Consider the following 23,036-nt stretch of genomic DNA (forward strand, 5'->3'; position numbering starts at 1 on the left):
AATCCCAAAGCATAAGTGAAGTCAATGAGTTACACTGACTTTTAAAAAGTATTATAAGATAAACGGAACGTTAAGGAAAGCTTTGCTAATAACCTTTGCTAACCCTTCGATACTCGTCTCTTGGAGACAGCAGTCTATAGGAATTTTTGAGGAATTTTAAGTTATCAGTTTTACTGACTCTAACTGAAATTTAGGAATTTCGAATCTTCAGGGTGTTCTGGTTTAACTGGCAAAGACAGTGGTGTGAGAATTAAGACATTTTTCTTTCCTGGTCTCACCTACATCTCTGTAAAATGTGGAAATTGTAAAGCCAGTGTGGTGGCTAAGGTTAGTTATCCCGCCACATGAGAAGGAACTCCACACGCAAAAGTATTATTATCCAACAGGAAAGAGGTGCTTTTGAGGTTAAGTTCCAATCACTAGAGAGGTGACATCAATTCTTTTATTAGGAAGTGTTTAAATTGTGGTACCTGCTCCATGTACGACGCATGAGAAAAGCGGGGGATTTTCTTCCAGTTAAGTTAAATTGTGACTTCTTCAGGAGAATGAAAGGAGAGACTTCAGGCTTTCACTAATATACTAGTGAAAATATTTTTCACTAATGGGTTTTCAGAATCAAATGTTCCATGCTTATTGGTCTCCCATGGTTACCGTGGGAGGATAAAGAGTAATTGAACGTAATAACCTAGCTATCAGCCCCCTTCTAGCGTTCTGTCTTCTAAGATATTGAAGTAGTCACAAATTTCTGTCCTATAAGATCCATATTATTCTTAGCATCTACAAGTATTTTACAAGATCTAGTGTTTCCCACTTTGGGATATTCTTTTGAAACAGTAAGCTTGAATAAGGTTTTTGCTGTAGTTATGAATGAAGCCTTACATACAATGTGTCATCTACAGATTATATTCACCGTATTATACCGCCTATTCTTTTAGATTTTTGTTATGTATAGCTTTTTAAAGCCAGAACTCAGGTCATGAAATTAGCCCATTCATAGAGCCTGTTGAAAGGGCTTTTCCAAATGTGCATGTTGTCAAACACAAATGTCCTTATAAATGCTTTTTTTCTGGATATTAGAAAATCTAACTTTCTAATAAGAGCATTACAAAACAAAATGTTGCTGCTAACCAGTAGCTTAGAAATCCAGAAATGATTCATGCCTTTCCCGCAGTTAAAATACATCTTAATAATTTGAAGGTCACTGGCTTCAGCAGGGTGCCAGCACATAAAGGGGTTTTAAACATGCAGTTTAAAACCCTTGGGAGTAAACCAACCTTGTTGGCATATTTTATTTATACAGAGCTTATCTCCAAAGGAGATTCATTGGTCTTTTGACTATAATGAAGCCCTTTCTTTATTGACTTCATTGTGTCATAAATGAAAAGAGATTTCTTTTTATGGCGGGAAATAAAATGTTCCCATCTCCACAACACTCCTTGCATCCTAAGAGTCTGATTTAGACAAAAATCTATTGGTTGTGTCCTAAGTCAGGAACTAAAAATCTTGATAATCTTTTATTTCCTGTTTGCTTTATCTTCCTAAGGTGACACAGGTATGGCCAAGCACAGAGAGAGGCCTGAACTTGGCCTCTGAGAGGCTGAGGGGGCAGACAAGAAGGGGACCGAGTTCCGAATATTGAGGTCTGCCCACTACGGGGGTGGTTAGCAGTCCCTGGTAACAGCCCAGTTGCGGGGTGTGGGGTTGGAGAGAGGTCTGAGCACGACTGACTGGACCCAAGTACTGTGCTTTATAGGTTCTCCCTTCCCTCAGATAGATTTGGTTGGGATTTGGAATAGGGTTGAAGGAACTGCTAAGGGTTAAATGAACTTTATGGAGATTGGCCTAAGTGACTTAAGGCCCTCCAGAATCTTAATGGTGATTTTATATGTACCCACAGCCCGCCAGAGTGACAAGCAAGCAGCGGTATTTTCTTAAACAGTCCTTAAGCCAGTCCACCCCACAGCTAGGCATCTTGGCAGGGAGGTATATCCTATGACACTTTATTTACCTGGCATCATCAAGGTGACCAGAATATCGGTGTGAATTTTCCAGGTAACCGAAGTTTACCCTTAAAGCCAAAGCGATTGGTTTCAGCCCTTTTTTGTTGTGGTTGGAGAGCTTCTTTAAAATGTATTCTATGGTTCTCTGCCCTCTCTAACCCTCTATGTTCCATTTAAGATCTAGAGAGGTCATGTAAGGTGGAAGAAGCCCGCTTTGGAGTCAGCCTGGCCCCGCCACTTCATGATGACAGCAGAGCTCGGCCAAGTTCTTTGGTTGTCTTAGCCACATTTTCTACATCCACAAAATAGGGGTCATGACAGCCCCGAGATCATAGGATCATGCCTGTAAAGCGATTAGCACCTAGCAGTAAATCATAGCTTTGTGCGTTTACTAAATGCCAAGCACTCTTGTAAGTCCTTATGTTATCTAGTTCACCGGGCATAGCGCTCTATGGGTTAGGTGCTTATGATTTCCATTTAGAGACGAGGAAGGGGAATCACAGAGAGGTGAAGTCACACCACCAGGCAGACTGGCTCTGGCTTTTGGCACTTACTCCACTGCCTCTGGATGGCTGATACACAGGAAGCATTCCGTCCATGGTGGCAGATAAGAGGAACAACTACACAATTTGACTGAGTTGCAGGCTAAAGACCCTACCACCAAGCCGTGTACTGGGCTGGGCCCTCTGCAGTGCCTCCCTGTGGTGGATGTTCAGGGATGCTTGGGTGCTGGTTTTTTCTTTCAAATTTCAAACCAAAAATTGCTACGTTTTCCCCTTTTGGTTTATTTAATCTCTTGTTCCTTAAGATTAAGAGAAAGCAACTTTGGCATGGGTGATTCCCCTCTAATGGCTCTGAGGATGTAAATACAACAGAGACATAACCACAGATTTGGGAAGCAACATTTATTTATTTTTTTTTTTACTTGAAGCATAGGTGATTTGCAGTGTTGTGTTAGTTTCTGGTGTACAGCAAAGTGATTCAGATACATATATATATATATATATATATATATGTATATTCTTTTATACATATATATTCATTCTTTTTCTCATTCTTTTCCATTATGGTTTATTACAGGATATTGAATATAGTTCCCTGTGCTATACAGTAGGACCTTGTTGTTTATCTGTTTTATATATATTAGCTTGATATATATATATATATATATATCTGTTTTATATATATTTTATATATATTAGCTTGTATCTGCTAATCCCAAAGTCCTAATTTATCTCTCCCCCACCCCTTTCCCCCTTTGGTAACCATACCTTTGTTTTCTATGTCTGTGAGTCTGTTTCTGTTTTGGAAATAAGTTCATTTGTATCATATTTTAGATTCCGCATGTAAGTGATATCGTATGGTATTTGTCTTTCTCTTTCTGACTTACTTAGTGTGATAATCTCTAGGTCCATCCATGTTGCTGCAGATGGCAAGATTTCATTATTTTTATGGCTGAGTAGTACTCCATTGTGTGTGGATAAATAGAACATATCTTCTTCATCCATTCTTCTGTCGATGGACATTTAGGCTGTAGAAGCAACTTTTCTTCATGTTCACATACATCTTTCTTTATTTCCTGCAGTTCTGCATTTGAGGTCAACATTGACCAGCTCTTTTTTTCCTCCTTGGAATCTCTCACCTTCTTACTTTCTTCTCAGTAGACGTTCACCCTCTTCTAATGCTCTGCTTTTGATGAGACCAAACCAGAGGCTAATTTCAGGCTTCATCAGAAGTAGTACATGAGGATGTTCTGTTGTGGACTGACCAAAATAAAAGACCTCTTAAACGCCAAATTTAATTCCAACCACAAAAGGCTAAAACCTTGGAACAAAGTATAAATGATATTATTTAATAACAACAGCCCAGTTTTCTGGAGCCTCAACTGACTATATCAAATATTTTATAATGGCGTGATTTAGTGGGAATAGTACTTATCCCATTTTTGCCTAATTTAAACCTTTGGTATCTGAAAGCTCTATATGTAAAAATATTGGCACAGAATTCCACAGCAACATTTTACCAGATTAACCGAGATACTCTAATTCCTTGCTTTTCCTTGAAACTGTGCTCTGAGAATGAAGGCAGTGTGTCCCAGTGCATGGGAGCACAGGCTTTGGGCTTAACACACCAGGATTCAAATCTCAGCTCTGCCACTTAGTAATTGTGTCACTTCAGACAAGTTGCCTCAGTCTCCTTACATGTAACATGAAGACGATGACATCCTCTTTACCTAGTTCTTGTGAAGGTAAGTGTATGAAATGCATTGAGCACAGTCCCTGGCAATCAGTAAGGTCTCTCTTCACATTTGTATCGGCTCTATCATTAGACCATTTCATGATAGCATAATAATCCAACCTCTAACCTGTAGTCAGTGAAAACGCCTCTACTTTGATTCCAGCTCATCTTTTGCTTCTCTTTATGTTTCTCCCCCATCACCCCTGTGTCAGCAACATTTATATTCACCTAAGGCATCAAATCCATCCCTCTGATGGCACTCCTCCTCTCTGTGTCATGACACAGGGTTCTTGCTCTTCCTTTCTTATGTTCATTATAACAAATGTTGCCCTTGGGCAGACACCATCTCCCTAATATCTGGCTAAGTCCTAGGTGCTCAGTAAATGCCTCTTCCAGTGGTTTCCCGTTCACTGTGACCCAGACAACAGCTGTTCTCTCCCAGTCGGAGCACTCTTTGCCTTGTCTCTGTGGCCAGCTTCCACTGCCATACTCCAGGCTTCAGTTAATCTTTCTGAGCTTGTGTTCCCAACTATAAGGTGAGTATGAAAATTGTACCTATCTCTTAGGGCTTTGGGGAGGCATGAGTACATGTTAATACATGTAAAGGGCACAGAAGGTGCCTGGTCCATAGTTAGTGCTACTAATAGTTGCTACGTTTGTTAACTGAAACTCAGATGTATAGGTGGAAATAACATTTTACAGATGGATATCTTCTTATAACACAGGATCTCTCTGGATAAAAATTGAATAGATCAGGTCTATGATGCTGTCCTGATTGCTTGGCCTTCTGCTAGTTAATTTTATAATTATCTGGCTCGTGTTGAGAGAAATTTAATAGAAAAACGATATAAGAGGAAAACTATTAGGGCTTCTAATTAGCTGTAGCCTTATATTCATCTTAATATTGAGGAAAAAAAGATTTACCGACCCCTCAGTTTCATTTATCTTGATTGAAAGACAAATAATGTGTTATCTGGGCTGCTGATGGTCACTAAAGCGTGTGTGTGTGTGTGTGTGTGTGTGTGTGTGTGTGTGTGTGTGTGTGTGTGTGTGTGTGTGTGTGTGTGTGTATCTGCCTGTCTGGTAGTTTTATGATGTTACTGGTGGTGCCTGGAAACCCAGAGGAGTATGATTAGACTTCTTTGGATAAAGAATCAAATTGGAGGCTAGTGAGTCGGTGACTTCCATGTACGATTATCATACTAAGCTCTGCTGGGTTTTGCTGCATCTAGCCGTGGAGGGAGCAGAGCAGCTGATTTCTGGGCATGTGTGGTGTTAGCTTGGATAGCACGGTTGAGCACTTTGCAGGAAAAAATAATAAATTGTTAACCTGAAAGCTTTTTTTTAGTGACTTGAGCTGGGCTATGCCCTTTAAAACACCGTGGTATGTACCTTGCAGAGTAAAACACCTCTAAAGCTGATGTGTGTTTTCTTATTTTGAACTAGAGTCCATGTGCTTAATCATGGCACCATGAGTTTATTGGGAATCTCCAGTTCTAAACTATCACTATGGAATAAATATTGCCCTCAGCCTATTATACTATTAACCCCACGTCACTCTACTCTTGGAAACAGCATTGCGTCTTCCATTTCAAAATAAACAGGAGAAAAGTGTCGCCTGCAGTCTGTAGGCTGGAGTGTTTGTGGGGCTAGGTTGTGACCCATCTTATGTATGCTGCCTCTTATCTAAAGATGAGTTTATTCTTGGGTTAATCTTTTAGAGATGCTCCAATTTTGTCCACATTAGTCCTTCTCTCAACTTAAGGTCTTTTCTTTGCCACTTGATCATTATTGTAGAATTTGCTTACTTCTAAACATTTTAAGTGAAGTGATCAGATAATTTGGGAAATTTTTCTTGAACTGTGCATTCTGCTAAATATTCTGGGGAAACATTTTGGCTCGGCTTACTTTGTTAATGCTGGTTACATCATTATGGGAGCTATAGATTTCTTGGGCGTGCAAAATGATTGCATATTCATGAACATCTTCAATCCTGAAATATTTGTAAATAACTTGGCAATTTTTTTCATAAGGTGGCCTATTAAAATGATTAGGTCTTTAATTGTTCACACAGAAAGACTCTGTACGTACAGAGCACCCCCTATTTGATAAGTAACATTCCTCTGCTAAGCAGTTTGGATTATGAACGTTTATAAGTCACCTTAAACAAAGTAGATGAGAGAGGCTTTTTTCCGCTTTAGAATGATGCAAGTTTGAAAATGTCAATAGATGCAAAAAGCCACCCTAGAGCTTTGCTCTCTCGAAAGAAAGTAGAGAAGGAATGACATAGTCAATGTTAACTGTCACCAGATGAAGAGAAATCAGATTGTCAGGCCTGGATCTATAACATTCTTGCCAAAGTAGGACCTCATTTACACATACAGATCTTCATACCCTTTGCTAAGAAAAGCATCTGTGGCAGTTTAGATGTTTGTGCGTTTGCCAAAGATCTTTCACTCTGAATAAAGTAAATGTCATGTCTGTTGTTTATCTCAAATTCAGCAGAGTATTTTTAAAAGGAAATATTTGCGGGGGAGGGGCGAGGGAAGGAGGGAAGGAGGAGGTTGGGGAGCTCCAGTTAGCGGGGTGTGGCTCTTTTCCGGCAGTAGTCAAGTAGCAGAGTGGATCTGGGTAAATCGGCTTAAAACACACTTGAGGCTCAGGAACTGAAAATGCCCTTTTGAAGTGACAACACTACAAATAAATTGCAATGTGGAGTCTTCCTGAATCTACACCTTGTCTGTCAACACCAAAAAAAAAATCCAGTTAATTCCATCAAACTGGTTATTTGGCATTGTGTAGACACAGCTGTCTTGAACGAAAATTGTGAACACTTAAACATGGATGGCATTGTACCCGAAGCCCGCTGGTACAGTGGCACCTGTCTGTAATTGTGTAAAAAGACTGCTTAGACTTCAGAGATCAGACATAGGACTTAGTTGTTCCAACTTCAAGTTGGACCCCACTGAATAGCAAGGTTTTGAAAAACGTAGGGTGTGATAACATTTCTTAACAAATAAGTACCCTTGGTAGGCTCAGAATTTTAGTTAAGAGTATGATGTGGTGAGTTAACTACATAAGTTGCCTGGAATGTAAAGAATAAAGGTAATAGTTTAAGACCATTTTTAAAGCCCTATGTAGCCTAGCATTTAGGCATTCAGAATCATAACGAGACCCTAATGTCAAGTAAATCCAGAGGCTTTTCTTGAAGACATCTATTTCAGGTGACACAATTACATCACTCTTTGCAAAAATCAAATATCTGTCTTCAGTAATCCCTTATCAGTGTTATTTGTTTACGGAAGTATTCTTTGTGACTCTGAATATTGTTTTATTCCCACAGATGACATGGAAGCCATTCCTGTCAAACAGTTTGTTAAACACATTGGTGAGCTCTATTCTAATAACCAGCATGGGTTCTCTGAGGATTTTGAGGTATGTTTCAAAACCGGAAATTTCTTTCCCGAAAGCTAACTCTCATTTTACAGGGATTTTTGTAAGCTTGAAGTGAATGTGTTTCAACCATAACAGAAGCAGTCACTGAGGAAAGTGGGGACTTGATTCTCTTTTTTCTTTTCCTTACACTTAGAGTTTTAACAGGCCCTCTTTTCCCAGTAAAAATGAGGTGAAAGGGAGTTGCTTGTGCACTTCTGTGAAAGAACAGACTTAGTGGCAGGAAAGAGGCAACCTCAGATCCTCTCTTCATCTGCGTTCTAACTGGGACAGCAGTCATCCTGCAAAGGACAGGGCTTCTCATTCCGTGTGTCACTTCTGGGATGTACAAGGTAGAGCAGAGACAGCAGATTTGAGGTCTGAGGGATCTGAAGCTGGCTCCACCAGGACTGACCTTTATTATCCTTGAGCCAGTCATTTCATTTCTGATCCCCAGTTCCCTCATTTTTAAAAATGGCAACCGATGTCACCTCCAACCCCAACGATTTTGGGAAAAAAACGAATGATTAACATCCTGGAAAGTGCTGGGTTAACTGTTAAGCCCATGCAAAGGTCGATGGCTGTTTTCGTGATTATTGATCCTTGGAGAGGAGACGTGGGTGAACGCAGCCTTCTGATTTTAAGAACCGGGATGGAGGAAACAAGGTAGAGAGCAGCGCGCACTACCCTGCCAGCTCTGGGTTCCGTGCCAGCTCCGCAATGACAGGGTGTCAATGAGGAGCTATTAAACAGACTGCCCTTTTCTTCACTGAGGCGCTTCACTAAGGCACATCTCTGGCAGCAAGAGTTGTGCCGAGGAGGCCAAGTTTTCATGGCAGCTCAGCTGTCTTCTAGCTTTGTGGGTAAGTCGATTCCTTTCTGTCTCGTTTCTGCTTTCAAATGGAAATGATGATGATGGCACTAACCTGCCCACCTCTTTTCACGAAATTGGTTCTGGGGATCACATGGAATAATGGAAGGTAAGCCCTTTGAGATCGCCCAGGAGCCCTACAGCTGGGAGGTGCAGTTATTTCGCATGGCGAAGGAGAGAGAAAAAGAGGACCAGAAGCCCCTGTCTCTGTGCAAATTTGGAGTCCCCAAAGGCCATCCTAAAGGCAGTTATACTGACAACTTGTTTTAAATTAAGTCCTTCTCCTAGCTTTTTTGTTTTCGTTTTATTTCTTGAGCAGAAGCAAAGCAACGGTGGTAGAGAGAAGGACCCCTCTGATTTATTCTGCAGTCATGTGTTTCATGGAACAAACAAAAACACGTCAAGTGTTTAACGCGGCTCTTAGATGCTGCCCCAGAAAAGGTGCCTGTCCAAGTACAAAGCACATGAGGACAGCACATGTGTGTGGTGTTCAAATGATTTAGTTCAATTGACTGTTGGCCGGATGACCGAGCAAGAATACTGAGGCATTTAACAATGTTGATGGTGTTCGGGACAAACATCCATCCTCTAGAGGCGAGAATTTGATCAGGATGATCAAATGCAGCTCCAGTTTCTCAATTATTTATGATTTGAGACCCCAGTGCTATTCATCACAGCTGGTTTTGACACCGTTTAATTATTCAACATAATCAGCTACACCTCTGTAAACTTGATCTGACTCAAAATGGGCTTGGCTGCATCAAAATCACGCCTGTTAACAAATCCTGGGCACCTGCACCCTATTTCTATCCTAAAAAGAAAACTGTGGCTAGAAGCTTTTGTCGCCTGTATCGAACTCTCTAGCTTAAGTATTATTCTGGTAGTTTCAGGATTGGAACAGGGAGGGCGGGGAGGAGGGAGGCTTTGTTCTACTCTTGTTATTTCACAGTCTGTCCTGGTTTGAAAGGTTTCAAATCGGGGCTATTCAGACTAGGAAGTACATCCTTTCCCCTTCAAAGGATAGTAAGACAGCCATGTAAAGGGGGAAGTGAGACACAGAAAAGCTCACTAACATACTGTCATCATCTAATTTAGGGGGAATCTGAAGTCTTTTAAAACAGTAGTAGTACTCCTTTTGGGTAGCTCTGCTAGAAAGGAAAATGGTAACAGGCTCTGTAAGAAGCGATCAAGGCTGTTTTTATAAACGAGATAGTAATAGGCTGTAAAAAGGAGGTCAGGATGAGAGATTTTGTGTAATTCAACAACAAGAAAACAAAGCCCTCATATTAAGAGAGTGGTAACCTCAACCTCAGATTTCTTTTATGTGGAATAACGACGGCCGGCATCTACTTGGCACGGTTGCCTGGATTATTTCGCTCGTTCCTCAGAAATACCCCATGAGGCGCGTGCTATTTTATTGTCCCTATTTTGCAGATGAGGAAAGTTACCCATGAGAAAACCGAGGCATTGGGTGATTCAGTTAGGAAGTGGCAGCAATAGGGTTTAAGACCAAGGCTTTCCGACTCAAGCCCACATGTTTAACCTGGATGCCCTCCAGACTCTCATGGAAGTAGTGGCCTGCAATGAGCTGAAGTCAAAGGAGAGATAACCAAGATTATCAGTGATTGTCTAAAACTGGTCATGCAGCTGATGGGCCAGTGAGTTCCTTGGCAAAAAAAGTGGGGGGGGCAGAGCAGTCAAAATAAGGAGCCTCCCGCCCCCCCCGCCCCCCACACCCAAGAGTACTAGGAGCCCAGTACATGATCTTTATGGGCCAGAGCCTTCCCAGAGGGCTGAGAATCTGACTTATAAGACTCTTATATAACCTCTGAATAGAGGCCTAAAATTAGTCAAAGAACTAATCTTAAGATTATAGAGGAAACCACCGCACAGTGAATATTTGCCTATTAAGAGGAGTTAAAGCAACTCATTCTGCAGTTACTGAGTACCCAGCATTCTCTGAGTACCTGCTATTCTCCGCAGGTACCGAGTACCTACATGGTATAAGGCACACAGATGAATTGGACAGAGAGCTTGCTCTCAGGGAGTTCAGCCTGGTGGGGGAAGCAGACTAGAGTATACACAGCTAAAGTAGAAAGAGGGCAAAGCAAAATAAGTGCTAATACAGAAATGAAGTTCTGGAGGAGAGCAAAGGAGAAAGGATCCTATGTAGTTTGATTGGGTGTTTCTGCAGAAGTTCTGTTTGCCCCATCTTGATTTCAAATCTTGGAGGGAAATGGAAAAAAAACAAATTTGGTGAATAGCTGTCATATGTTCAGAACTTTGCTGCTTGGAGGAGAATGAGAAATGATTCACTGGTAATTTTGAGTCTTTGTTTAGAGGTGATGCTGGAAGCAAGCTTTTGGTCCTTGTCAGATAAATTTTGGAGGCCGTTAAAAGCTGGGGACATTATACCTCTAGCAGATTTTGCAGTCACGGGAAATAACGTCAATCCTTATGCCCGGATACTGTTCAGTGACTGTTCCCTTGGCTACCTTAGCTGACTACAACCTCACTCTTCCCCGGCCTCCCCAGTCATAATCCAGGAGGCTTCCGGAGGCGCGATGCTAGCATATAATCTTTCAAGATCAGGGGAGCTCCAAGGCCCTGTGGGTCAACAGAATTAATAGGCAGGGGTCAGGAGCAGCACAGGTTTAAAGGCTGAGTGCAGAGATGAGGCCAGAGGTCCAATACCCCTTGACAAGATCCTTTGGGGGATCAGGTCCGTTACGATTAGCTCCAGCTGAGCTAAATTTGGGCCAGTTGCTCATCTTAAATCAAGAGAACAAAGCTTTGTCCACCCGAGCTCATGCGCCAAGGGACCAGTGGCCACAATCGCTTTATGTAAGATGCAGAGTTCTCGTGTTGCCGATGACACATAGCAAGAGCTCCTGACAGAGGCGGAAAGCTGCGGAGAGAATGCTGCCTGCAGGACGGCAGAAAGTGGCCCCGTCGAGTTTCCGGAGCCTCGGTGACAGAATGCCAGTGTGGGTCTTAGATGTCCCACAGGAAAACATTTTAAACCCTTATCATGTAAAACATCATAGTTGGTTAAGCTGAGGTTTTTACAAAGAGTGAGAAAAAAACGTGCGTTAGCCAAATTTCACAGATCGTACAGGAAAAATAATTCTATTTTATAGACCAGCTGCAGGATGATAGACACTGTGATGTACTCTCCAAAGATGGGTTGGTGTTCTGGAGGGGAAGGCAGTCATTTTAGATAAAGACATATGGATTCGGAGGGGGGAGAGAAGGACAGGCATTCTTAGCGAGGAAAATGGCAGTGAAGCACAGAGCAGGAGGTGGTCATACGGTCTGTTCAAGGGGCATAGAGTTAAAACTCTGTGGCATTCGGAAGGGAGTAGGTGGAAAATAGGATGGGACCTTGAAAGCCTGGCTGAGGAATCTGGCGCCTCTCTAGAGGTGTCTGCGTGAGAGAACAGCAAAGTCAAAGCAGCATTCGAAGAAAATCAGGGCAGCAGCAGTTTGTAGCCTGAGCGGAGGAGAGTAGAGGTGGGAAGATGAGTGTGGCCAGTACCTGGCCAGGGCCAGCTCTGAGTCCGACACTGAACAAAGCCCTGAGCTGTGGTCATGACTTAACCTTGTGTACAACAGTCCCCTGAGCACAGTTGTGGGCTGCCTGAACTCAGACACTAAGAATGTTACACGCACTCGGTCTAACGCTTGGTCACCAGGTCCAAAATATTTCCTTCTCAGCTTGCTTCACTGTGAAGCTGGGTAATCTGAAAGATTTCTAGATCTGTTCTGGTGGGCTTATTTTCTTCCATTTGAGCTACCGAATGGGAGGACAGGAGGTCACCGCGTGCCCTTTGGACAGCCTTTCACATCCACAACTCCAGGCAGGAGGTGATGTAGTCTGTATCATCTCCCAAGAATTCTGTGTCTGTCAACTTTTAGTGGGTTTGTTAGTTCGCTTTTTTAAGTTATACTTTATAACTTAAAAAAGTTATAAAGTAACTTTATAACAGTTGGCTCTTTTCTGTGATCGTGTGCCTGTTCCTTCGCAGAATATTCATTTTGAGAATACCAGCTCTGTTATAGAGACAGTAAAGTACAAGCAAGCTTAAACCTTAAACTTTTTATCGGGGTGCTGACCAGGTAACTTCACTATACACACTCTATCGGCCAGTGTCACTTCAAAAGGTTTTAACACCTATTAAAATCACATTAACTTTGAAATGCCAGTTCTGACAGAGAAAAGCCTCTCCAGGATCAGGTGATACAATCAGCATCTAAATGAGTCGGGCAGTAGTACTGCAAGGAATTACAGATGACATCATTATCCACAAGACAAAATCAGAAGGCCATCGGCAAACCCCTTGGGTTCTCATAAAATCAGATTTAACATTATTTATGAGTCTCCTTTGTTTTCTGTCATTCATAAAATTGGAAAAGTGAAACGGAGGCAACGGATCAGACCAAGAGTTTCAGATAACACAGAGTTTGATTGGCCATATTGAATGGCTGCTTTAAACAGTACGGACAGCTGCTCCCACGCAGGCTTGGTCAATTGCATTAGACTATAATAGAGGCCCCACCTCAGTCCATAGTGTGTGGTCAGAGCCACACAATGGGAAAAAAAAATATCAATAAACAAAGCGAATCTCAAACTAAGGTACTAAAAGCTGAAAGCTCAGCACAAGATATCTGAGCAGCTCAGCCCTGAAGAGGTACCTGCCAAAGGTATGACCTTCAAAACCCAGAAACCAAAGCACGTCAGCTTATGTCACGGATTTGTGTACAGACTGAATTAATGTCTTCCAGAATACAAATCCATTTTCAAAGGTTTTCGGGCCCTGAAACTATTCAGAAGAGCACGCGTCAGGCTTTCGAGGCAGTTCTAAAAGGCAAATATTCTGAGTACGGCTAGCGTTGCTTCTGCTCTTGGAGATGTTAAGATGTCAGACTCATTCCATTGTGCTCACGTTTTATTATCTATTTTAGAGAAAAGAGCCAAAGGCAGCCTTAAGGCCCTTTAAACCAGCATTTGCCAAACTGTAGGTTATAAACCATTTTAGATAGAATAGCAAGTATCAGAGTTTATCACATTTAGTAAAAGTAAGAAAAGATAAAGGATTGTCATGAAACGCACACTTTTCCCAGAGAGGTGTGTTGAATTAATGCCTGTGGGTCTTTTTTTTTTCCTTTCCTTCCTTCCTTCCTGCCTTCCTTTCCTTTCCTTTCCTTCCTTCCTTCCTTCCTTCCTTCCTTCCTTACCTCCAGGAATCGGGTGTCCATGAATATGGTTTCTTTGAATAGTTAGTGACCCATTGTTTTTATACCTTAGTTAAGTTCTTGGATCACAGTGAGTTCCTCCTAAGTACTTTGCAAATATGAAAGACAGCCAGTTCCTTGTTTCATTATGCGTGATGTAAATGCTGTGGAAATCATCCATAATTGCTATGCAACTCCTTTGTGAAGAAAAGTCTGCACGCTCGTAAACTCTGTTACATCTGTTACGTGTAAAACATTTCTCCTGATCATCTTGTGTCACTTTGCCCCTGCTCTTTGCCGCAGCTGTGCACTGCTAATGACTTCCCTTATTAGTTCGCGCCAGTGCAGTCTTGGGTTTGAAGCACACAGTGTAGAAAAATGTGGCTTTTTAGCAATCTTGTATTAGGCTAATGGATGATGTTTCTATCCATGGCAGAGGTGACGGGAGAGGAGAGTTGCTTCTCCCACTGCTGTTTTTCTAAAGAAGGATAATGTAAATAAATTCAGAGTTAACAAACAAGGCATCAGGGCCATATATATTCGAGCCAGATATGACAACTGTTTAAGTTCTATTAGTGTCATTTCAGGGCTGAGTACAGTCAGTCTGTAGTCTGTTAGTTATAAAATGAGGCTGTAAGGACTATAATATAAGCATATTGCAAATCATGGTGGAGATTATTCTTCTGCCTGAAATATTCCTGTGCATCCTTTAAGGCCCGGGTGAATCATCTCCTCCTGTCTAAAGCCTTCCTCTGTGTTCCCGTCAGTTTCTTCAGGCCTCTTTTCTACTAATCACATTTGACTGTCATCATCCTTTTACGTGTTGTTCTCAGTCATCTGACTGTGACATATTCAAAAGGAGATAACTATTTTGTAATCCCCGTGCCTAGGTCAAAATCTGGAATAAAGTAGCTGATTGATGAATTAGTAAAGAATGAAATCTTTTGATTTTGTTCACATCCTTCATACGTTTGTTATTAATATGTCCGTAATCATTTCTGAAGTGGAGTTTGGGGAGGTAACGGTGGCCCGTGGCTGGGAAGTGTGTAAATACTCTGTGCTTTTGGATGTAAATAGTTCCTTTCGTTCTACGACCTTGTTGTCAAACGTCTAAAGCGTGTCTAAAAATCTTGGAAAGCTCGATGTTTGTTTTCTTCTCTAGGAGGTCCAGCGCTGTACAGCTGATATGAACATCACTGCAGAACATTCTAATCATCCAGATAACAAGCACAAAAACAGATACATCAACATTTTAGCATGTGAGTAATAAACTTTAAACTATCTTCAACCGCGGGGAAATGAAATCTTCCTGCTGGGTAGAAGCTGAAAGGCAAGCAATCAGAATCAGGATGCCAAGAGAAAATTACACTTGCAAGTTAACCTCTCATTAGCCCACCTTCAACAGCGTGGAAGAAGAAGTGGGGACACTCTGCCCGCTGAGTCTTTCATGAAGCTGTCAGATCTCTGCTTAATAATCAGGTGATCGAAGGAAATGTTCTGAGCTTTACTGTTTTTACATGAAGTGATTTCCTATCCGATGCTGGGAACCAAACTAATGTCATGTCGCTCTCTTGACATTGTTCTTAACCAGTGAGAGCCAAGTCTTTTAACACAAATGGAAATACTGGGAACTGAATCAAGGAAGTTGAATTTCCAAGCAGTCTCTCTAAGATTAGGTCATTAGTTTATACCAGTCCTTGTGGCCCACGTGCTTAGTCCTGTCCAAAACATTTCCAGGGTCAAGAATACCCTGGAAGTTCAGGACGCAAACAAATAAGTGTTCTTCTTACAGAGCCTCAAGGAATACCCTAAGAGGACAGGCTACTTCTGTGGCTAGAAGGCCACTTTTCGTAGACGCCGTGGCTTGGGTCACTGGCTGAAGATAGACACTTCTGTATTAAGGGCAGGGGCACAGATGTTTATGGTTAACATACACTATGGTAAAGAACACAGTACTTGCAATCTTATGTAATAGCACATTTAAATCAGACCACTTAAATCTGCACGCTACTATACATAGTTTTTTTAAACAATACTTTGGTGAGATGTAATTCACATGCCATATAAAATTCACCCATTTTCACGTTAATTTGAAGTTAAATTTTAAGTGAATTCCAGTGGTTTTTATTATCGACACAGAGTTGTACAACCATCACCACCATCTAATTTTAGAACATTTTCAGGACCCCAACAAGAAACTTCCTTACCCATGAGCAGGCACTCCCAATTCCTCCCTCTCCCAAAGTCCCTAGAAAGCACGTACCTACTTTCTTTCTCTGTGTGTTTGCCTATTTTGGGTATTTCATATAAATGGGATCATACAATGTATGGCCTTTTGTGTCACTTCTACTTGGCATGATGTTTTTAAGGTATACCCATGGTGTGGCTTATATCACTGCTTCATTCCTTTTTATGGCCGAATAATAATACTCTGTGCTATGGATATACCACATATTAATTTCTCATTTGTTGGACATTTGAGCTGTTTCTACTTTTTGACTATTATGAAGAAGGCTGCTATGAACATTTGTGTACAAGGTTTTGTACGGACATATATTTTCAACTCTCTTGGGTATATACTGAGGAATTGAATAGCTAGGTCATATGGTAACTTTACGTGTAACATTTTGAAGAACTTCCCAACTGTTTACCGAAGTGGCTACACCATTTTACATTCCCAGCAGCAATATATGCAGGTTCCAACGTTTCCACATCCTTGCCAACACTTGTTACTATGTTTTTTTGATAATAGCCATCCTAATGAGTGTGAAGTCATATCTCACGGTAGTTTTGAGTTGCATTTCCCTAATGATTGATAGATGATGAACATCTATTCATGTATTTATTGGCCACCTGTATATCTTCTTTGGAGAAATGTCTGTTCAGATCCTTCGCCCAGTTTTTAATTGGATTACTTGTCTTTCTATTGTTGAGTTCTTTATAGATTCTAGATACAAATCCCGTATCAGATATATAGTTTGCAAGTATCTTCTACTATTCTGTGCATTGTCTTTTCACTTTCTTGATGATGTCCTTTGAAGTACAGGTTTTTAAAATTTTGGTGAAATTCAGTGTATTTTTCTTTGGTTGCCTGTGGTCTTGTTCTCACATCCAATGAGCCAGTGCCTAATCCAAGATCATGAATATTTACACCTGTCACAGTTTTCTGGTCTTAGCTCTTACATTTACGTCTTCGATCCACTTGAGTTAATTTTTGTATATGGTGTGAGGTAGGGGTCCAGGTTCATTCTTCTGCATGTTGATATCCAGTTGTCCCAGCACCGTTTGTTGAAAAGACTCTTCTTTCCCCCATTGAGTTGTCTTAGCACCCCACCCAAAATCAACTGACCGTAAGTGTGAGGGTTTATTTCCAGACTTTCCTTTCTTTTTCATTAATCTGTATGTCTATCCTTATGTCATTGCCACACTTGTCTCGATTACTGACTTTGTAATAAGTTTTGAAATTGGAAACTGTGAGTCCTCCAACTTTGCTCTTCTTTTTCAAGGTTGTTTAGGCTATTCTGGATCCCTTGTGTGCTTTCATAGAAATTTCAGGATCAACCTGTCTATTACTGCAAAAAACGTCGCTGGGATTTTAATACGGATTATTTTGAATCTGTAGATGAATATGGGGAGCATTGCCATCTTAACAAAATTAGGTCTGCCAATTTATGAAGATGGGATGTCTTTCCATTTATATAGATCATCTTTTATTCCTTTCAGCAGTCTGCATTTTACAAGTGTTGTGCTTTTGTTAAATTTATTTCTAAGTATTTTATTGTTTTGGATGGAATTGTTTACTTGGTATTTTCAGATTGTTCATTGCTAGTGTATGGAAATATAATTGATTTTTGTATGTTATGTTGATCTTGTATCTAACCACCTTGACTGAACTCATTAGTTCTAACAGTTGTGTGACCCTTGTTATTTTCTATATTTTTGTTAATAGCCACTCTAACAGGTGTGAGGTGATATCTCATCGTGGTTTTGATATGCATCTCCCTGAAGATTAGTGATGTTGAGCAACTTTTCATGTACCCATTGGCCACCTATATGTGTTCTTTGGAAACATGGATATTTAGGTCCTCTGCCCATATTTTAACTGATTGCTCGTTTTTATAGCTGTTGATTTGTGTGAGTTATTTATATATTTTGGATGTCAACCCCTCATCAGATACATGATTTGCAAATATTTTCTCCCCCTCGGTAAGCTGCCTTTTCATTTTGTTGATGGTTTCCTTTGCTGTGCAGAAACTGTTTAGTTTGATGTAGTTCCACTTGTTTATTTTTGCTTTTGTTGCTTTTGGTTTTGGTGTCAGATTGAAAAAAATCACTGCCAAGACTTATGTCAAGGAGCTTTTTTTCTCTGTCGTTTTTTCCTAGGAGTTTTATGATTTCAGGTCTTAAATTCAAGGCTTTAATCCATGTCGAGTTAATTTTTATGTATGGTGGACTGTAGTGGTCCAGTTTCATTCTTTTGCATGTGGCTGTCCACTTTTCCCAACACTGTTTATTGAAGAGAGTGTCCTTTCCCCATTGTATATTCCTGGCCCTTTTGTCATAAACCAGTGGACCATATATGTGTGGGTTTATTTATGGGCTCTCTACTCTGTTCCATTGATCTGTGTGTCTGTTTTTATTGCCAGTACCATACCGTTTTAATTATTATAGCTCTGTAATACAGTTTGAAGTCAGGGGGTGTGATGCCTCCAGCTTTGTCCTTCTTTCTCAAGATGGCTTTGGCTATTTGAGGTCTTTTATGCTTCCACACACATTTTAGGATTGTTTGTTCTATTTATGTGAAAAAATGCCATTGGAATTTTGATCGGTATGGCATTGAATCTGTAGATGGCTTTGGGTAGTAGTATGGACATGTTAACAATATTAATTCTTCCAATCCATGAGCATGGACTATCTTTCCATTTATTTGTGTCTTCTTCAGTTTCTTTTATTAATGTCTTAAGAGTTTTCAATACACAGGTCTTTCACCTCCTTGGTTAAGTTTATTCCTAGGTGTTTTGTTCTTTTTGATGCAATTGTAAATGGGATGGTTTTCTCAGTTTCTCTTTCTGACAGTTAATTATTACTGTATAGAAATTCAATCGATTTTTGTGTATTCATTTAGTATCCTGCAACTTTACTGAATTCATTTATTCTAACAGTTTTTTGATGGAGTCTTTAGGATTTTCTATATATAATGTCAGGTCATCTGCAAATAGTGCCAGTTTTACTTCTTCCTGTCTCATTTGGATGCTTTTTATTTCTCTTTCTTGCCTAACTGTACTGGCTAGGACTTCTAATACCATGATAAATAAAAATGGCAAGAGTGGACATCCTTATCTTGTTCCCAGTCTCAGAGGAAAAGCTTTCAGCTTTTCACCATTGAGTATGATGTTAGCTGTGGAGTTGTCATATATGACCTTAGGGTCTCTATATACAGGATCATGTCATCTGTGATTGTAGTTTTACGTCTTCTAGAAAACGTTTTAAAAGAACCAAAAGTCATTTTTGAATGAGAGTATTTGTTTCAGTTACCTGAGAGAATGAGGAGAAGGAAAAGAAGAGAACAAGAAAGAAGAGTAAAACTTTTCTTTTCTTGCCAGTCTTTGGACAGATTGACTCTGGCAGTATTTGTCGGCCAAGCCAGTCAAGGCTCACCTCCCTGAGACTGTGAGGACTTGTCCATTTATAGACCTCATTTCTAAGCATATAAGTCAGGCAGAGACATACACGTGTATATGCCTTGCATATGTCCACACACATCACTGTCCACCATAGCAACCTCTCCTTCTAGTGAGCTCACTGCCTTAGCTAAAAGTATGTGGCAGAGAAGAGGGAGGAAATCGAGGCAACTTCTGTGTGATGTGCCCAAGGGTTATCGTGTTTTGTCACAAAACCACCAGGTCTTCTTAGACATGTTTGTACTTTCACAAGTTCACTTGAGGTTTTACTTTCACAAATTCAGATCAGATGTGGTTTTATTTTCCTAAGTTCGGAGAGCTGGGTTTTGGTGCTCTCTTGGTCACTTGGTCAGACTCCGGGCACATCACCCGGCACCTTGGTCTACCCCTATATTAACGCCTGTATATAGCAAAGAGTAGCATGGAAATGTTACGGAACAAGTAAAATTAGTCCATGAATGTGCCTGGAACACAATATAGGAAGAGCGTTCTCTCATGGAGCCCTCACAGCTTTCAAGGCACACGTGGATGCCACCTCCAGTATTGATCTTTTTAGCTAGTCTGTTACCTTTTTGATGAAATACGAATTGTGCAACTTGAGGAACACGTGTTCCTCTTTGTCAGTCTGAGAAGTAACAATATAATGCTCCTAAGGCATAGGATCCAGATGCCCTAGGAGAGTATTTTCAGTTGGGGCCCATTTATATCAGGCAGCCCCTGTTCAGATTCACTGCAGTCTGAGAGTTTGTCAGCACAACAAAAGCAATTCACAGTTCCAAGAATGTGGAGGGCTTTCCGAAAGTGCCTGATATAGTCTGGGGTCAGTAATGTCTAGGCTAATCCACTCATTGGACTTCTTTTCGAGCTAGCCTTTTACGATCATGATTATAAATAGAAATGGAAATCGGGCTTTTGCCCATTCTCTTTCTAGCTAGGGAAAAATAAAAGTATGACCTCAGCTTTCTTTTGTTTGTTATCCTGTAAATACAAGCTCATTCTGTTGGGCAACCAGAGGCACATATCACCACTCACCTTTTGTTCGTAGGGGAAGGTTAAGTGGATCTTAAATCTGATCATGGACTTCAGATTCCGGTGAAGCGATCCCTCTTCTTTAGAAGCAAGCTCTGGCTCCCTCAATTATTCAGGGTCTGCTGGGGCGATGGGGAGGCCAGCTGAATTTAGCAATGGCACCTCCGGAAAATAGATGCTCTGGACTGGATCTAATAAAATCACCTTTTTATATTTGTATCAATGGGGAGGGGGTGGGGCATGAGTAATCAAAGGCCTTGGAAACTGGTTTTAAAATATAGGATGAGGGGGGCTTCCCTGGTGGCGCAGTGGTTGAGAGTCCGCCTGTCGATGCAGGGGACGCGGGTTCGTGCCCCGGTCCGGGAAGATCCCAAGTGCCGCGGAGCGGCTGGGCCCGTGAGCCACGGCCGCTGAGCCTGTGCGTCCGGAGCCTGTGCTCTGCAACGGGAGAGGCCACAACAGTGAGAGGCCCGCGTACTGCAAAAAGAAAAAAAAAAAAAAATATATATATATATATATATATAGGATGAGGAAATCTGGGAGGGTTGCAACTTGAATTGTTTTACGTGAACTAATAAGGACCACAATTTGCATTTCTTGCATATTAGCACTCACAGGTCAGAGCATGAGGTAGGAGTGTCCCTGTGGTTTGGAGACGGGCTTGAATGCTGTAGCTTTGAATTTTTAGTTGTTCTTCTGCCAGAAGGTTTCTCGGGCCACTCTGGGAGATGCCATGTTGCCTCTTTGCCTTGTTTTGTGCTTTAGAATGCTGCTAGTTTTCGAATTAACACATTTTGGTTTTGCTTTTTTTTCTTATCCTCTGTAGATGATCACAGTAGGGTGAAGTTGAGACCTTTACCAGGAAAAGACTCTAAGCACAGCGACTACATTAATGCAAACTATGTCGACGTAAGTCAGAAATGTTTTTGTATAAACCTGTTTCTGATAAATGAAGAGTGCTGCAGAGACCGTGGAATGTGTTTTCATACCGCACAGAGCTCACGTGAGCAGCACAGCCTACTCCATACGGAAGGCACTTGAATTATTAACTGGTCTGTGATACTGCTTTCATCTTACTTTGTGCTGTGTCATCTTTGAAGGGTTACAACAAAGCGAAAGCCTACATCGCCACCCAGGGACCGTTAAAGTCTACGTTTGAAGATTTCTGGAGGATGATTTGGGAACAAAACACTGGAATCATTGTCATGATTACGAACCTTGTGGAAAAAGGAAGAGTAAGAGCTTGTTGGCTTAATCTTGTACCTTCATTCAAAAAGATATTTGTGGAGTACCGCTGTAGGGTAGAAACTTGGCAAGGCCGAAAGAGTTAGAGAAGTGAGAAGTGGCCTCCCTGCCAGGAAAGTGAGCTAGGCACTTACCAGAGTGGATTAAACATGATGATTGAGGTGAACAGGGTATTAATTGGGGGAGGGGGGTGCTGCAAAACACAGGAATGCATCCTCTAGTACAGAGATTTTTTTAAAGAGTTAATATGTGAGGTGAGATTGGAACAGCGCAAGAGGAGGAGGAAGAGTTACACAGGCTTGAAAAGAGAAGGAAGGACGTTCCAAGTATCTGGGAGAGAAAGAACAAAAGCAGGGACGTTGGAAGAAACAGTTTAGTCAAGGAACTACTAATAGTTCGCGCTGGGGGGAATAAAGACTGCTTAAACACCTTGACCATCACGAAGAGGACCTTTCTTTCAGATGATGATTCATGTTAACTTTATTGGGTTATGAGCTTACGTTAGACGTGAATTTAAGCTGGAAAAAGGATCCAGGCTCTGGTTGGTTACTCGGAGTCACCACTGCTTGCTTCGCTTTGACGGTGGAATCCCTGTTTTGCCTTTGGTGACCCAGTTTTTAACACGAAGGCTCTCACAGTTCTAAGAGACTTTGTGTTAACTGTGAATGCAGGCCAGCCTCCCAAAATGATACTTAAACTCCCTTGATAACATATCCTCCCCACATTTCGTAGAGGTCAAATATACAGGATTTTTCCTAGACCTTCTTTTAAAGTACATCATGTGTTGAAGGATGATCGCGAACACTAGGCCCATTTCTCAAGTGATCTTGCCCAAACGTGTCCCAAGATTAACCTCTTCAGAGGTCACATCTGCCTGCAAGGCCTTCAGCCCACGCATTCCTTTTTTAGTCAACCACGTGGTGATACGGCCTGTGTCTCCACACCATCATTTGAACCCACATTATCAACATTGGAATTGTGACATCAATTGCAGTTCTAATTTACAGCTTTTTTCTTTTCTGCAGCGAAAATGTGATCAGTATTGGCCCACAGAGAACAGTGAGGAGTATGGAAACATTATTGTCACACTGAAGAGCACAAAAGTACACGCCTGCTATACCGTTCGTCGTTTTTCAGTCCGAAATACAAAAGTGAAAAAGGTATTGAAGGAGTTGGGTGGGCTGCCAGGGCATCTCTTTTTAAACTAGTATGAAAATTACTGTGCGACTAAGGCCAACTCTCATAACCAACTTGGTTTTTAAAAAAGTATTTTTGAAACATTTTTTTCACAACTCTTTTGATTGA

The 23,036-nt window shown here is 41.2% G+C and overlaps 1 protein-coding gene across 3 annotated transcripts in view; it reads left to right on the forward strand.

Moving 5' to 3' along the window:
- Positions 1–23,036, forward strand: part of PTPRG (protein tyrosine phosphatase receptor type G) — a 717,425-nt gene that overhangs the window by 663,177 nt on the left and 31,212 nt on the right. For all 3 annotated transcript variants that reach the window (XM_024746428.1, XM_024746430.1, XM_024746429.1), the window contains 5 exons: positions 7,582–7,673; positions 14,939–15,035; positions 21,313–21,395; positions 21,587–21,721; positions 22,757–22,891. In XM_024746428.1, the coding sequence (XP_024602196.1) occupies positions 7,582–7,673; positions 14,939–15,035; positions 21,313–21,395; positions 21,587–21,721; positions 22,757–22,891 (542 nt within the window). The remainder of the gene's footprint in view (positions 1–7,581; positions 7,674–14,938; positions 15,036–21,312; positions 21,396–21,586; positions 21,722–22,756; positions 22,892–23,036) is intronic.

The sequence above is a fragment of the Neophocaena asiaeorientalis genome, unplaced genomic scaffold, assembly GCF_003031525.2.
Source record: "Neophocaena asiaeorientalis asiaeorientalis breed wild unplaced genomic scaffold, Neophocaena_asiaeorientalis_V1.1 scaffold251, whole genome shotgun sequence".
NCBI classification, from domain to species: Eukaryota; Metazoa; Chordata; class Mammalia; order Artiodactyla; family Phocoenidae; genus Neophocaena; species Neophocaena asiaeorientalis.